This window comes from Condylura cristata, unplaced genomic scaffold (assembly GCF_000260355.1).
Source record: "Condylura cristata isolate star-nosed mole 26May11 unplaced genomic scaffold, ConCri1.0 scaffold00005, whole genome shotgun sequence".
NCBI lineage: Eukaryota > Metazoa > Chordata > Mammalia > Eulipotyphla > Talpidae > Condylura > Condylura cristata.
The window spans coordinates 16,728,149-16,744,392 of record NW_004567106.1 but is presented as its reverse complement, the minus strand read 5'-3'; the positions used below and the strand labels follow the sequence as shown (position 1 = coordinate 16,744,392).

General features: G+C 39.9%; 1 protein-coding gene across 4 annotated transcripts; it reads right to left on the bottom strand.

The window, feature by feature from the left end:
- Positions 1-1,361: 1,361 nt before the first annotated feature.
- Positions 1,362-3,655, bottom strand: ARL4A (ADP-ribosylation factor-like 4A). 4 transcript variants are annotated; one of them, XM_012720728.1, is made up of 2 exons: positions 3,500-3,655; positions 1,362-2,359 (listed from the first exon to the last, which is right to left on the bottom strand). In XM_012720728.1, the coding sequence occupies exon 2, from the start codon at positions 2,268-2,270 to the stop codon at positions 1,668-1,670; it is 603 nt and encodes a 200-aa protein (XP_012576182.1). In that variant the 5' UTR covers positions 2,271-2,359; positions 3,500-3,655; the 3' UTR covers positions 1,362-1,667. The 4 variants fall into 4 exon arrangements, with proteins under 4 accessions (XP_012576182.1, XP_012576181.1, XP_004676784.1 ...); XM_012720727.1 differs by having other exon boundaries at positions 1,362-2,356; XM_004676727.2 differs by lacking the exon at positions 3,500-3,655 and adding an exon at positions 2,792-2,978.
- Between the last annotated feature and the right edge of the window lie 12,589 nt (positions 3,656-16,244).

The window sequence follows — 16,244 nt, the reverse complement described above, 5'->3', positions numbered from 1 at the left end:
TCAACAAAAGGAAATACATTAAAACTCAAACACTGTTCTCCTAGTGCCTTAAGTAGTTTATTGGTAGTTATTATCCACATTTCTATAAATATAAACATTCTAAGTGACTGTCACTAGTGCAGGTACATTTGACATATGAAGCTCCACAGGAAGCTACTTCGTTTTGTGTGTAACAGAATCAAGGTTCCAAAATTTCAGTTGTGTTGTGCCACTAAAAAAAAAAAAACACCCTGCCAGCAAAGTGCATTTCTTTTGCTTAACTTCTGAAGAAACAGTTGTTGGCTTTACACAGAGAAGTTATGTTGATTTGTTCATTTATGATCACTGGAAGTAAGTCTTTGCCTGTAGATAAAAATTAGGGAAAGATGTTTCCCTTTAAATTTAGTAGGCTTGTTTTTTATTCCAAAGTAAACAGCACCAGGGAATTTTCACAAAACACAGCTTTTGCTATTTTCCCCTTCATTTTCTATAATTGTAATTCTTATCTCCAATACTGTATCATTTCTTTCTAACTTATAATCAGAACTGACTGCCCCTGTAACAATGCTCAGTTTGTAAACAAAAAAAGTAAAGTTCAGAGCACATACAGGATATCTTACATTTTCACTCCACAGTGCATCAGTGTTGTTTATAAAGCTTTTGTTCCTCTCAAAACATTACAAAAATATATGAAAAACCACATCTGTGTTCAGCCAGCAAATATTAGTAAAACATGTATTTTATAACTGGAATACTTTATAGAGGCCATGTATAGGAATTATACCTTCTTGACTGCATTTATCAATTCCTTTCTTCATATATTCATACATATATCAAGCATATGCATTTATAATAGGTCTACATGCCCAAATTGACTATATAAAGAGTTATGTAATTTACTTAAGGTTCCTCCAGTGAAAGTGCTTCTGACAATAAACTATTTCTCTAACAGCCCTAAATCCCAAAGGAGTTTAAATCTGACCGTGTAGAAAGATGCATAGCTATTTCTAAAAATGAAAAGACTACACACCAAAACATGCCTTGTTGGGAAAACTAATCCATGCATTTGAATATACCCCAAATACCTTATTTCTATTAAATGAGACCAACTTAACTAAACAGTGTCTAGAACTAAGATATATCATTACATTACTTGATTCCAGAAAAAGGCAAAAATTATTTGGCCAAAACTTAAAAAAGACCAAATACTTCCTTCTTTCCCTTACTGGTTGGACCAATGTGATCATTATAACTGAATATACATATTAATCTATCTTAACATATCCATTCATTAGCAGTTTACCTTAACATACAAAGCCTTGTATGCAATTACCTTGCAAAATCTCCCCCCCAAAAGATATAAGCACAAAACACTAGGCAGACAGTCTTCAAAGTTTTATTTCACTAACTTCAAGTCAAATTCCACAACTGTTTCTGGTCAATTTACTATCCTTGCTTGGCTTCCCAAAATGGTAGTACCAAAAGATTTGTGGGGTAGGAAGAGACCATTTTAAGAAGCACTGCATTTACTCATCTTCCACAAGGCAATAGAGTTGGGTATCTGATTGTTCAACAAAACAAAGCTTTAACACATCCAGGGCAGCAGGCAGGCAAACCAGGCTGTAGACACTCTTCACTTGCCAAAATGAGGCCAGAGAAAACCTACTCCACACAGATGTTATTCCCATTCATCTTTTCTTTTTTTGTTGTCGCAACATTTTTCTTCTTTTAATAATCATATCATGTAGTTTCTCAAGTCCTTCCTTTAGCCCATCTCCTATGATTGCACAGGTAGGCTGCAAATGCCAGGGAGTTGACGAGCTCAGTTCCCCCATTGCTAATAATTTCTCAATTTCTGTGAGGGACAGTGAGTTCCTCAGATCTTGTTTGTTAGCAACTATAAGTACAGGGACTCCTTGGTTTTCTGATATCCTAGTTATTTTATGAAGTTCGGTTTTGGCTTCTTCCATTCTTTCAACATCAACAGAGTCCACAACAAACACAATGCCATCGGTGCATCTGGTATAGGACTTCCACAGTGGCCGTAGTTTTTCCTGACCACCTACATCCCAGAAGTGAAAAGTGACTGTTTTAGAATTTCCCAAGGTCACCTTAATTTTTTCAGTGTTAAATCCTTTGGTAGGCACGGTATTTACAAATTCATTGAACTGCAGCCTGTATAATACAGTTGTCTTTCCAGCACAGTCCAAACCCAGAATAACAATGTGGAAGGACTGAAATGAAGGCAGGCTGGACAGTATAGAAGTCTGGTCTGACAGTCCATTCCCCATTTCCAGCTGTAAATAAGTGTTCCAAGTTGAAAAGCTTTCTTCTTACAGCTTTAGAACTTTTCTTCCTAAGGGATCCAGCTACAAGACTGCTGAGGGAAAATGAATAAGTTACTCTTGTGAAATAATGTACTACAATTGTTTTTCTCTCTGCTGAGATAAGCAACATGAGGATATCATTTTAAAGAAGTGTTTTAATAGACAAACAAAATGAGATATGATATGAAACGTACACAAATGACAAGGCAAATGACAAAATCATCGTTTTGATTAAAATTCTTTAATGTTGACGAAAGTTGCGAGTACATACTTTACTCCCTCGGCCCCTAAACCTCAAAGAACTCATTCCCAAGACAACCCTAATCACCAGTATTCCTACAATTCGCAGTAACCACGTAGGTGCCCTTTTTGGCAGAAAATTCCTAACACATCATCCTATTTTGGCGATCTAACCCACAAGCGAGGCCGCGTACCTAAATCACCACGATTACCCTTTCCCCTAGAAGACACCCCAAAGCTCTCACCTCCTGAACTGGAGTCTGGGTCCAAACGAGAAAGCATCGATAGCTGGTTCTCCGCGGGGGTAAGAACCCCACGTCTGCCCGGCTCAACTCTCCACGCAGCTCTGGCAGTTGCTGCTCTAGAAGACTGGGATTCGGTCTCCGACCAAGCCCACTCCTCAGGGCCCACCCTTGAGTCCCAATGCCATTGGTCACTAGAGTCGGCGCGTCCACGCTACGCCCGCCCCCACGCCCTCATTGGCTAGCGCAACTGCCGCTCCCAGTGCAGCAGAGCAGGACTCTCTCGGTCCACAGGCACCACCTGTTGCCCGCAAGTTAGAAAACCAGGCGCCCGCGGCGGAGCCGAGCGGCCCCTGCAGGGGAGTGAGAGCTTCGACCCGCCGGTCGCGTCGTCGCCAGCACGCCAGCCCTCCCGCTCCGCCCGCGGGGTGCACCTGCCGCACAGCCCACGGACTCAGCTTCGCGGCTCTCACTTCCGGGGCCCGTGGTCACCACCGGCACATTAACCCTTCCTCCGCTGGTCAAGGGTGCTCGGTGTGGCCGCGCCATCTCCCGGGCGTGTCTGACGCGATCTGCGGGACTCACCCTGGCTGGCCCGCGTCCCCGCAGTCTGACTCCCTCACCTCGCCTCAACCCGCCCTCCGCACCCGGCCAGCACGTCTCTCTCTGTAGGGCGCGGCCGCGCCAGCTGCCTTCCCAGCCGCGGCTCACCTCACTGTTCTGATACAGACTCGGCGTCGCTTTCAGTCGCTCAGGAGCGCGCCCATAGCTGCCGGAGAGCACCAGCGAGGCCTGGGCAGTGGCATTGGACAAAACGCCACTCCATGAGGCGCCGGGTGGGCGCCCAGCGCCAAGCCGCCCTAACGGTGCTCGGACGACAGCTCCCGGCGCCAGCCGCGGCCCCGCCCCTTTCCAGCACTGGCTCCCGCGCTGTCCAGTGCGGGGCGCGCGAGAGCCGGTCTCCTAGCAACGCAAAAACAAGGTCACGTTTGAACCAGCCGAACCAAGGCTGCGGCGAGCTGGATAGGGCGGGGCTTCCGGCCTGGGCCTGGGGACACGTTTGCTGTCTGGGACGCTTTCTACCACCCGGGAACTAGCTTCGGGCGGGTCCCACTCGTGCTGACACCGCCCATCCTCAGGGCACCTAGGGCGTCCTGGGGCGTCAACCAGTGACGCAGGGCCAGGGAACACTAGACGGATGGGCCACTTATATAACAGAATGACGTGTCGTGCTTCAGTAGCTGCCCTGAGTGGTCAGAGGCACCCTGGAGTCTGTAACATACCTTTCTTTTGCAAAGCAAATTGCTCGATCTCGTGCACTTTCTCTCACTTGCTCACTCAGTGGTGGCCCTGAGTTATTCTAAATGACTCTCAATACAGTAATTGTGTGTTTGTTCTATACATTTGCAAATATTTATTGACCACGTAATAGGCAGTAAGCACAGTTCTGTGTGTCTGGAAGATTGGCGTTACTTGGGGAAAAGGGGGAAGTAACCAAATTGCCACAGGAATAAATTAATTGCAGTATGTGAACTGGAAGCATCTCTACAGTGCACCTTTTTCCAAAAATATTCACTTTTTAAATAGGATTACGTTTCCTCAAGAAATCTGATGATTTTTCTCAATGCTGTTGCTGCTAATGATACTCTTCTCCTTTATGATGTATTTCTCCTTTCTAACATAAGAACACATGAGGTTTAAAAAATAATAATAAAAGCCAAGTTTAGGCCTAAGAACTGAACACTAAGCATATTTTCAGGAAAACAATAGTAATTTAAAAAATAAAACTAATAATAAAACTAATTCACTAAAATAACAATAAACAGTTTTGACCAAGTTCCTTAGATGATATATTCTGCCTTCTTGCTTACTGATTCTAGTGTAAGGTGAAACTTGCCCTATAATTGTGGAATCTCATTCAGTCTTGCTCTTTACATTAATTAGCAAGTGATAAAGAGCTGACTGAAATGATTAGTATTTTTTTCTTGGGAATTTAACTGGAATTTTATATATGTATGTCTGTGTGTGTATATGTGTGTGTGTATATGTGTGTATGTGTATACACACTTTTTTGGGTTCTTTAAAGATTTATTTATTTATGTATACAAGATCTGGGGTGTAGGCCAGAGGTAGGGGAGTAGTCCTTGTAAAACTATTATAGATTTCTGTTCCCCATCAAGGAAGGCATTAATGTGCATTTTCAACATGCATCTCAGTTAATTAACAGACATTCAGGGGAAATTACTAATCTTAAGTGTTTACTAAACCCTAGTCTTTCTTGTGTAATCTGACTTTCTATGATATACTTAAGTAAAGTATCTGGTACTGCAATTAATGTCCTTTCTGATCTTTGCCACTGCTCACTTTCATCGTTTCACTTTTATGGAATGCTTTCTCTTCCGGGATACTTTACATGATTAGTTTCAGTACATATTTATTGGATCTCCCAAGTTTGAAGGTCTGAATAAACAGAAGACATGATCTCTGTCTAAAGTAATTAGTGCATAAGAGTACAGATTACAGGGCCCTCCCTGGTGGCGCAGCGGGTTAAAGCACAGCACTGAGAATCTAAAGCCACTTCCTCATGAGTTCGATTCCCACCTGCCCGGGAGGTGACCACATGGCGTGGCAGACCTCTCTTGACCCTCCTGCTGCTCCCCTCAGCAGTGTACTTCGTTGATCTGCCTGTTCTGTTCCCCACTCTGTCTCTGGTGAAGCCTTTCACCGCCCCTGAGCCTCTGGCCTGTACCCCAGTTCTGTATGCACAAATTAATAAATCTTTAAAAAAAAAAAAAGAGTACAGATTACATAAGCACATAATTGCTATGATACTCAACGGGACTTCTAAGTAATAAAATAAAAGTTATTATCAAGAACTGTGCCTTACAAATGATCAGAAGTCAGGGTAGCTTAACAGAAAATTGTAATTTTCAAACTAAATTTTAACCAAACCAGATATTGGGTAGGAGAACAGAATACCCACATGGAAAATATCATCTCATACTTCTCAAAACCATATGGAACCTACCACTTAATGCATATGTGACATTATCTAGGAAAAATCATATAGTAAGCCACAAAACAAATATCAACAAGTTCCAAAAAATTAAAATTGTATCAACTATCTAGTCACAATAATAGGAAAATGTAAGTCAGAAACAGGAGGAAAATTCACAAATACATGGAAATTAAACAACTGACAACTAAAAAAATGCAATCCTAAATAACAAGTGGATCAACACAAAAATCAAAATGGGAAAAAAATAACCTGAGACAAAAGAAAATGGAAAAACACATACCAAAATCTATAGGTGCAACCATTTTAAAATTAGTTCTAAGAGAAAATTTTATAGTTTTTAATGCTTATATTAAGAAAAATGAAATGTCTAAAATAATCTAAACTCACAACTCAAATAAGTGGAAAAAGGACAAACTAAGCCCAAAGATAGCAGAAAAGGAAATAATAAGGATTAATGCTAAAGAAATCAAATAGAAATATAATAGATCAGCAAACTAACAGTTTTTTATTCAACAATAAATAAAACTGATAAACCCTTAGCCAGGCTACATCCACCTTCCCCCCCCCCCAAAAAAAAGTGAATGAGAAAGCGCTCAAAATTATGAATGAAAGATGGAATACTGAAATGGATACTAAATCAATACAAGGGATGGTAAGAAACAATTACATGATAATGAACTGCTCCATCAAAAAGAAAAGGATAAATGCCTAGAATGCATAATCTGCCAAGAATGAATCAAAAAGAAATACAAAATATGGCAAACCAATAATGAATAAGGAGTTTGAAACAAAATATTCCTATCAAAACCCTAGGACCAGATGATTTTAATAGTAATTCTACCAAACATTTAAATAATTAATACCAATCTTTCTCAAGCTCTTCCCAAAATTTGAAGAGGAAGGCACACATCCAAACTTATTTTAAGGGGCCATCATTATCCTTATGCCACAGCCGGAGAAGGATAGTACAAGGAAAAAAAATTTGAGGCCAGTATCCCTGATGAACAGAAGTACAAAAATTATCAACAAACTATTAGCAAATAATTCTATACATTAAAATGAATCATTGATTAAAAGGATCATACACTATAATCAAATGGGAGTTATCTCTGGGATGCAAGGATGGTTCAAAACATGCAACTCAATGAATATGATATACTATATACATTAATAGCATGAAGAATAAATCTTATGTGATCACAATAGGTATAGAAAAAGCATATCACCTCCAGTTCTTTTCATTTATCACTGAAACATATTTAGTATCTGTTTGCGATAGTGTGTGGTCTCTTCAGAAAATAATTCTATAAATGCTTAAAATGTTAGTTTTCTCACCCAGAGCTATTGAATTAGATTACCTAGGGATAAGATCTTTAGAAACTTCTGGAACAAGAAGTAGCAAGAAATCATTGACTGAAGTTAAGAACAAAAGTTAATACAATACAAATTTCCAGAGTTTTTGGAAAGATGTAGGATAGTAGAGTTACCAGAGAAAGGGATGGGGGGTGGGGCAGAAAGTTGGAGGAACACCTGTATTATCACTTTCAGAGGAATTTTTAAAATAGCATTACTTTGTACATCTCTTCAGCTGTGGGAGATCAAAAGAGGTCGGGATCAGAAGAAAAGGTGTGTTTGCTCTGGCAGGGCAAACTGTTAACTTTACTAAGCACACGATCCAGGCTAGTTGTTACTAATATTACAATCTATGCTACAGAGCCAATAGAGGATTTTCCCAGAGGGTGAGGAAGGAGGTACTACTGTTTAGCTACACGGAATCAGTACTATGTAGTGACTGAATACATGGGTCTTCCTTTCACTATGAGGGAAATGTAGGTCACCCTGGCAGAAGGCCAACCCTTCTGCCGCCCAATTGCTGCAGAAAGATCTGAAATAACTGTGGGCATAGCGCCCCCTGCAGATAGAACGAGGTCAAAGGAAAACTTAATAGAACCTTACTTCTCAAGGTTGGCTCTAGGTAATTGATAAGTATTTAGAAAATATTTGTAGAATGAATAAATGAACAAATTTAGTGTGTCTTGGAATCTTTGTGCCTCATTTCCTCATTGTGTTGTTTTGTGGGGCATTGAATGAAATACTCTGTGCATAACACCAATAATTGTTAGATAAAAGAGTACTGTGCTGGTATAATTACCTTTATGTTTTAACTTCTTGAGATCACAGAATTTTAGTGATAAATAATTAGGATTTAAAATTTTAAGTTGCTAAAGGTTTTGGAATACATATAAATAAGTATAATGTTTAGGGTAGCACAATTTTTGACCTATAGGGAAATAATGGTAAAATTGCTGGATTGTTTTTCTTTCTTCTTAACAAATATTAAATAACTAAACATTTGACATTTGATAACATTCTGTATTTTTATAAAAATAAACATTTGTTAAATAAAGGAATAAGGAGCAGCTACAGTTTAAAAACTTATGTAAATCCTCTCTGGTGGTGCAACATGTTAAAGCACAACACTATGAAGCTATTAGAGCCACTGCAGCCAGAGTTCTATCCCCAGAGGGTGAGGTGACCCACATGGTGCAGCAGACCTCTCCTGTCTCACCTGCTGCTCCCCTCAGCAGTGTATTTCAGTAAATCTGCCTGCCCTGCTCCCCCCTCTGTCTCTGGTTATTCCCCCCCCCCCCCCCCCCCACACACACTTCTGGCCTACACTCCAGTTCTTGGATGCTTAAATAAATAAATCTTTCAAAAAAAATTAAATGAACCTAGAATTATCACATAAGCCAACACTTTCATTCTTAGATATGTAGACAATGAAAAATGAAAATTCATCTTAACATAAAATTTTTATCTGAATGTTTAGCAGTATTAGTCTTAATGACCAAAAAAGAGGAACCAACTCAAATGTCCAACTGAAAAATGGACAAACAATATGTGGTGTATTCATACAAAGAATTCTTTGGCAATAAGAATAAGAGAAATATAAACACATGTTATTGCACAAATCTAACTTTAAAACCACTATGCAGAGTAAGAAAAAAAAGGGCCATATATTGTGTGACTCTTTATGTGAAAGGTCCAGTATAGACAAGTTTATGGAGACAGAAAGTGTAGTGGCAGTTGCTTACAGCTGTGAAGAGGAAAGGAAGGATTGGGAAAAAATGTAAAATGACTGTTAATAGGTAAGGCTCTCCATGTTAGGGTGCTAAAAATATCCTAAAATTGATTTTGATGATGGTTATACCAAATATAGCAAAAATCAGTATGCTTAAAATTAATCAGTTTGGGCCCTCCCTGGTGGCACAGCGGGTTAAAGCACAGCACTGAAAAGCTAAAGCTACTTCCGCATGAGTTCGATTCCTGCCTGTCCCGGAGGTGACCATATGGCGTGGCAGACCTCTCCTGACCCGCCTGCTGCTCCCCTCAGCAGTGTACTTCGTCAATCTGCCTGTTCTGCTCCCCGCTCTGTTTCTGGTGAAGCCTCTCACCGCCCCTGAGCCTCTGGCCTATACCCCAGTTTTGTATGCACAAATAAATAAATCTTAAAAAAAATAAAAAAATTAATCAGTTTGTCTAAATAAGTCATGTTTATTTTTTAAAAAGACTTGTATGCTTTTATGTTAAAATTTGGTCATCTGATGAATCATGAGCCGACCAGAAAACAATTAGCATGTACTTACAGACTCTCTCCAGTTACACTGCATCATTCTGTGTTTTTATCTAACAGATACTCCATTTCAAAGTAAAAAAAAAAAAAAAATTACACTGCTACAACATCAAAGAGAACTAAATGAAAATTAAGTAAAAGTATTTGGCAGTCCACTGCGCCAGTGGATGGCGACACAAATCATGGATTTGGCAGCTCTGTGTACACATTTTCATCCAGGCTGAACATTCTGGCCCCACCAAGTTGAACATTCATGTGTCTGGTAAAATTTTGGTATAAACAGTGTTATGTATTTGGGTTTTTTGCAGGCTGATATTTATGTCTTGGAGATTAAACAAGCATTTACGTAACGCTGGCTTTCATGGGTAGCTATGTGCAATATTTAGAGCCTGCCTTCTCACAGCACTGTACTAAGCTCTAGGGAATTGAAAATGCATGGTCATTCCTATTTATAAAAACAAGAAAAAGAGGGGCCTCCCTGGAGGTATAAGGAGTTAAGTCTCAGCACTATGAAGTTATCTGCAGCTACTGCAGCACAAGTTAGATCCCAGCCAGGGAGCTGACCCACATAGCACAGCAGACCTCTCCTGTCTTGCCCTCAGCAGTATATTTCAGTAGCTCTGCCTGTTCTGCTCCCCATGCTGTCTCTAGTGAATCCACTCAATCCCTGCACTTCTGGCCTATACCCCAATCCTTCTATGCAAAAAACAAAAAAACACTGAGTATAGGATCATACCTCTTCACAAGCATAACACCAGAGGCACCAGCAGAGCACCTTCCACAGTTGCCCACAGGCTCATTCCTCACATAATGAAACCCTTCCCTCCCATACTCCAGCCTCTGTGTAGGATTAAGAGCTCTTCCCTATAAACAATTGAAAGTAGTTCTATTTACTTAAGTCAAATCAAGTAAACTATAAGATATTGGAGGATACTTTTCCTTAGGTGGGGAGACCACTCAGGCTCAGTACGATTCTTATTATGAACCTACCCTACCCCAGGTGGGGTCCCCCTAAGCAAGGAGTTATACTGACCCATTGGGGTTTATACATTAATCCACCTAGATCAAAGGGGACCACTTGGGATGGGAATCTACACTGGCCAAGTGTATTATTATATCAATACACTAAACCCACTGAAGTTAAATGAGGTCTCCCTAAGCAAGGGTAGACACATGGACACAATGGGGTTCACCTTATGAAGCCCACTAGGCCAAGTAATGACTCTGCTAGACAACACAGGCCTGATGACATGGAAGGAGGGATTTTAATATCATGAAATTAACCTTGGCCCAGTATGGTATCCACAAGGCAATTGAGGCCAGGGTTCATATTAGTAACAATAAACCTGGCCCAAGGGGGAAATTCCTTGGTGTGTTCATATCATGCACCACCCTGACACAAGAGAAACTTCCCCTGGAAGGGAGGCACCTCTAGCCCAGGGGATGAAATAGAACCAATACCCTACCCCAAGTGCAACTCACCCAACAATGGAGGCCCATAGCCTCAGGGAGATCTATGCCTATACCTAAAAGAAATGACAGATATAAATAACTCTAGAACTCTTTCTGGCAGGTAAAGGATGTGGAATAGGGCCTAGTTAGGAAGAGATCACACAGGTGAGTCTCAGCATCACCTTGTAATACGCTTTCCAAACACCTGGTACATTTAAAATGATGATCATGTGGAGCCTATTTTAAATCAAACTTATTCCCGTATTAAATTGCTATGATGAGAATTCTGGGTGAGTGTAACTTAGCTCAACTTCCTCTTTTCTCTATCAGCAACTAGAAAAGAACATTAACACCCTGCTTTCTTCTTTTCAGTGAAGAGGAAAGACACAGGAAATTACCTGCTGATTGTTACAATGCAACGTTCAGTCTGAAGACTCTTGACAGCCTTTCACAGGGTCCTCCCTGTGGCACAGTGGGTTAAAGTACAGCACTGCAAGTCAGCGGCAGCCCATTTCAGGGCCAGTTCAATCCCTGGCTCCGGAGGTGATCCACATGGCACAACAGACCTCTCCTGTCTCACCTACTGCTCCCCTTTGCAGTGTCGAACTTCCTGTTCTGCGCCCACTCTGTCTCTGGTAAGTCCTCTCACCGCCCCTGCACCTCTGGCCAGTACCCCAGTTCTCTATAGATAAATAAATCTTAAAAAGAAAGAAAAAAAGAAAGAAAGAAAGTTGTGAGCCCTTCCTGGTGGCGCAGTGGGTTAAAGCACAGCACTGAGAAGCTAAAGCCACCCGCAGGTGATCCACATGGCGGGGCAGACCGCTCCTTCTCCCCTCAGCAGTGTACTTGTCAGTCGGCCTGTTCTGCTCTCCACTCTGTCTCTGGTGCAGCCTCTCACCACCCCTGCACCTCTGGCCTGTACCCCAGCTCTGTATGCATAAACGAATAAATCTTTAAAAAAAAAAAGTTGTGAAACATCTAAGCTTGACTCTAAAATTTCCCTACTCTCTGACCCTTGTAGACACTCTGTGACTGCTTCTGGGAAGTGGATCCAGACTAGTATCCTTGTTCTTGAATAAATACTCTTGTTTATATTACAGTCTGGCACTGTTTCAATTGACAGAGAAAATCAAACTTATGTCAGTTGGTCAGCTGACTCCCTTCCTTGTTTCATTTTACCCCCTGAATTCTCTGTCATGAGTTCTTTTCTATATAAATGGAGAGTAAGATAGGTTTGAGAAAGTATTGTGTTATGGAGGACACCATACTCAGCTATTCCTAGCTTATTGGAAAGGGGTTAGGTCAGAAGAAATTACCTCCCTCCATGGCATCTTTAGCAAAATCTGATCTTTATTCACCTCTGACCATTCTAGGGAATTAAGGCCCATCCTTTGTCCCTCTAAATCCTATTCCATTCAGGGTTCATCAGTTTCTACTTGGCTAAATACTTTTCAAGATTACATTTTGAAGAAAGATCTGACAAAATGTATTCCAACTAAAGATCTAACACCAATAGCGTCAATGCCAGATAATTAGGAAAATGAAATAAGCTCATTCTTGCTTACCTGTTTATCAAGGAGTTCACATTAGGCAGAACCATTTGATAACATCAACAGTAATCTTAGTTCAAGAATTATTAAAATCTTAGATGGAGTCATAGTAAATTTGTAAGAATTACATTTTGATTCATGACTATTTGCAGTCAGTATAGAAATAATGGAAATGCATTTTATGATCAAGCTTTTTTTTGTTTTTTTTTTTTTTAAGATTTATTTATTTATTCATACAGAACTGGGGTACAGGCCAGAGATATGAAGGGTGAGAGGATTCACCAGAGACAGAGCGGGAAGCAGGACAGGCAGATCCACGAAGTACACTGCTGAGGGGAGCAGTGGGCAGGTTAGGAGAGGTCTGCCTCGGGGCAGGCGGGAATCGAACTCATGCGGAAGTGGCTTTAGTTTCTTAGTGCAGTGCTTTAACCCGCTGCCCCACCAGGGAGGGCCCGATCAAGCGTTTTTAATAAATTATGATTTTATTATTATAACATTAAAAACAATCCCTCTAAACATGATGGATTTTGTCATGCTAACTAAGCTAATAAAAAAACACACCCACTTTTTTCACAGGAAACATTTTGACTAGTGAATTTTTATTGCTGCATTAGCAGAAATGTATTAGAAATAATTATTCTAAGGTGATAGGGATCTGACGCAAGTGCATGCAAATAACATAGTCAATTATATAGTGGAAATGATATCGTAATAGGGTCGTGATGTTATCAAATAACAGTCTTCTGCGTTTCACATTAGTATGAAAGAAAGACACACAGGTTGCAAAGCACAAGGGAAAATAATACCTCCAGTTTGTCTTTCACTGATTGCATTATACAAAGAAATTGTTAATTAGTGTCTTCATTTCTTTAGCAATGTAAAAAAAAATGTTAACACTTAAAAATTCAGTTACATCCTTTAGTACACTTTGTGTGCATTTCTCTTGGGTACATGTCATACTTGGCCACACAGTCAGTGAGAGTGCCAGTGGCATTTTATCCTCACAAGTATTTTCTTTGGTATTAAGTAAAGTATTTGATTGTAGCCATTTATAAGTGAATTCTTAAGTTGAGTCACTTTTTACAGGTTTAATAGTTTTTTTTAAGATCATTTTTTGTGAAGGACAGTTTTTTTTTTTTCCTCTCGAGTTATTTGTCTTACCCAAGGATGACAGCAAAGTGGAAAGAATTGTCATTTCCCACAGTTGGGTATACACAGGCTTTTAAATTCAAGCCCAGTTCCAATGCATAAGGTTTAAAAATAATTTTTTTCCCTTGTAATTCAAAGTAAACCTAAACTTTTTTTTTTTTTTTCTGTAGAAGGTCAGTGTCTCTATACAAGAATATATATTTACAGTGTGTAGCCTGGAAGTCGATGGGTATGAAACACACTGCATAACTGAATGATGAGTGAGGTGAACAGATACTGAATACTTAAATCTATAGTGTTTAATGTTTAAATCCTAGCCATTAATGGAGGCCCTGTAATACTTAAAATACAAAGTGGGGCAATTCTCTTTACTGTAGTCTGCGCGACAAATTATTTGATAGGAGATAAAAATACCGCGTTATGCCTGAGTAAACTTATGTCATCTTCAAGGCAGAGAGTAACTGGTGGACTGAGAGGAATATGCAGTGATGGCGTCAGTGGAGAAATGAGGCTGAGCATTGCAAATAGATAGGGCCTTTCTGTCTTTTTTTCATTGGTTTAAATATTAGATAACATTCCAGAATATTAGGATTACTAGAATATTGGGATTACTAGAAGGGATACAAACATACTAGCTTGTTTGGGAACACATACATCTTTCTCTTTTATGGTACCTGGTCTAATATCTTTAGATTTGATAAATATGTGTGTAACTTTTAACAAAAATCCTGTGTTACAGATCAGAAAGTTTAACTAATTTATCTACCCTTTGACAGTATTTGTCCCTACATTCTGATGACCATTAATAGTTTCATATTTTAACACTTGTCAATTTGGTAGTTAGATAAAAATATAGTTTTTCTGCTTTATTATGAACTTATTTCCTTAGAAAAATCATAGGGTAGCTTCTCAACATTGGTTGGTTATTTTCTTTCATTTCTGTGGTCTGTCCTCTTACGTTTTTTGAATATTTTCTGTTAGGTTGTTTCTTCTCTTCCCTGATTTGTCAGCATTCCTTTCAGTAGAAGAAATGAGTGTCCATATAACTTTATTAGCTGTATATATTGCATCTCAATTTCTAAGTTTCTTATCTGTTTGGCCCTACCTATGTCTTATATTTCATGCAGTAAATAGATCATATTTTTTCTTTTATACATTCAGAAAGCTGTGTTTTCGTCACTGTCCTCCTGGAGGGGTTAAAATTTTGTGCAACAAACTCATTTTAGGCTTTATAGTCAAACAAGCACGACCTTTGTAAGGTAGATTTTCACAAGTTCTTTGGCAATATAATTTGCTTGAAAACATAGTTGACTTTGTCTGTGTGGCTCCAGGCAGTTATGAGAGTCCACAGATGGACGCTTTACCTGGATGAGACCCTGGCAAAGCTCATTCTTCCCTCCCTTGAATTAGTAGCTACCTTGGGAGGGAAAACTAAATCTGATTTTGTATTGGAATTGGCTTATATCCTATTTGAGAACTCTTAAGGGAAAGCCCTTGAGCGAGGTCCTGAATGACAACTTGACTGTGATTTTGTTTATGGGAGCAGTTAGCTTTTCCAAGTGAGTAATCCTCCGTCAATTTAGATTAAGGGCCACCTGCTGAGAATAGAGCAGAGTTATATACCTCTTCATCTCTGCTTTAAAATGATTAATTCTGCCTAACTTCATCTCTTATAGTGCATTGCTACAAGCTGCAAGGAAACACCCATTTACGTTAATATTCTGAAATTTCCTAAGCCCTTTTCAGGAGGCAAAGGCTTGGTATAATCTGCCTTCTTCATTATGGCTGATAATCAATTTATTAAAAATTTTACCATGAGAAGAATTTCTTGCTTCTCAGCCTGCAATATCTTTACTTATTGTTGGCACATCTACAATTAAGGCAAGGCCACACATAATTAGGAAATATGTAGAGTGAAATTCCATATCTGATACCTGTTTTATATTCATTAGGGTAAAGGTTGAACTGTTGTAAAAAGGGATTCCAGGCCCTCCCTGGTGGCGCAGCGGGGTTAAAGCACTGCACTAAGAAGCTTAAGCCACTTAGATGAGTTTGATCCCTGCCTGCCCCGGAGGTGACCACATGGCCTGGCAGACCTCTCCTGACCCGCCCGCTGCTCCCCTCAGCAGTGTACTTTGATGATCTGCCTGTTCTGCTCCCCACTTTGTCCCTGGTGAATCCTCTCACGCTCCGCATCTCTGGCCTGTACCCCAGTTCTGTATGAATAAATAAAATCTTTTTTTTTTAAAGGGATTCCAAAATACAGTGGCTCAACTATGATCTTTCTAATGATCTGCCAGTATTAAGATAAACTCACCTAGTCAGAATAGGGATATTCTACTGAAGTCATTTTTGGAGATGTTGGATTTGGAAAGTGGGGTCCTTAGTTTAACTCTGGGAAAAGTTTCAACACTTCTTTCAGCAAACACTGGTGAGTTTCTCAGGAGAGGGCCTCCATAAGACAGAGACATTAGTTATCCAAATGGGCAGTTTTATTATGAAGAAGGAAGAGAAAGTAAAAGGTCACTTGTATAGATACAAGCAGGCAGAAAGAGCTGCCCCCCAAAATGAGAAAGTTTGCTAAAAGAGAGGCCTGCCTAGTTACAGGTGGGCAGCTGTGACTGCTTCGCTGCCTTACAAAATGTTAGTGGA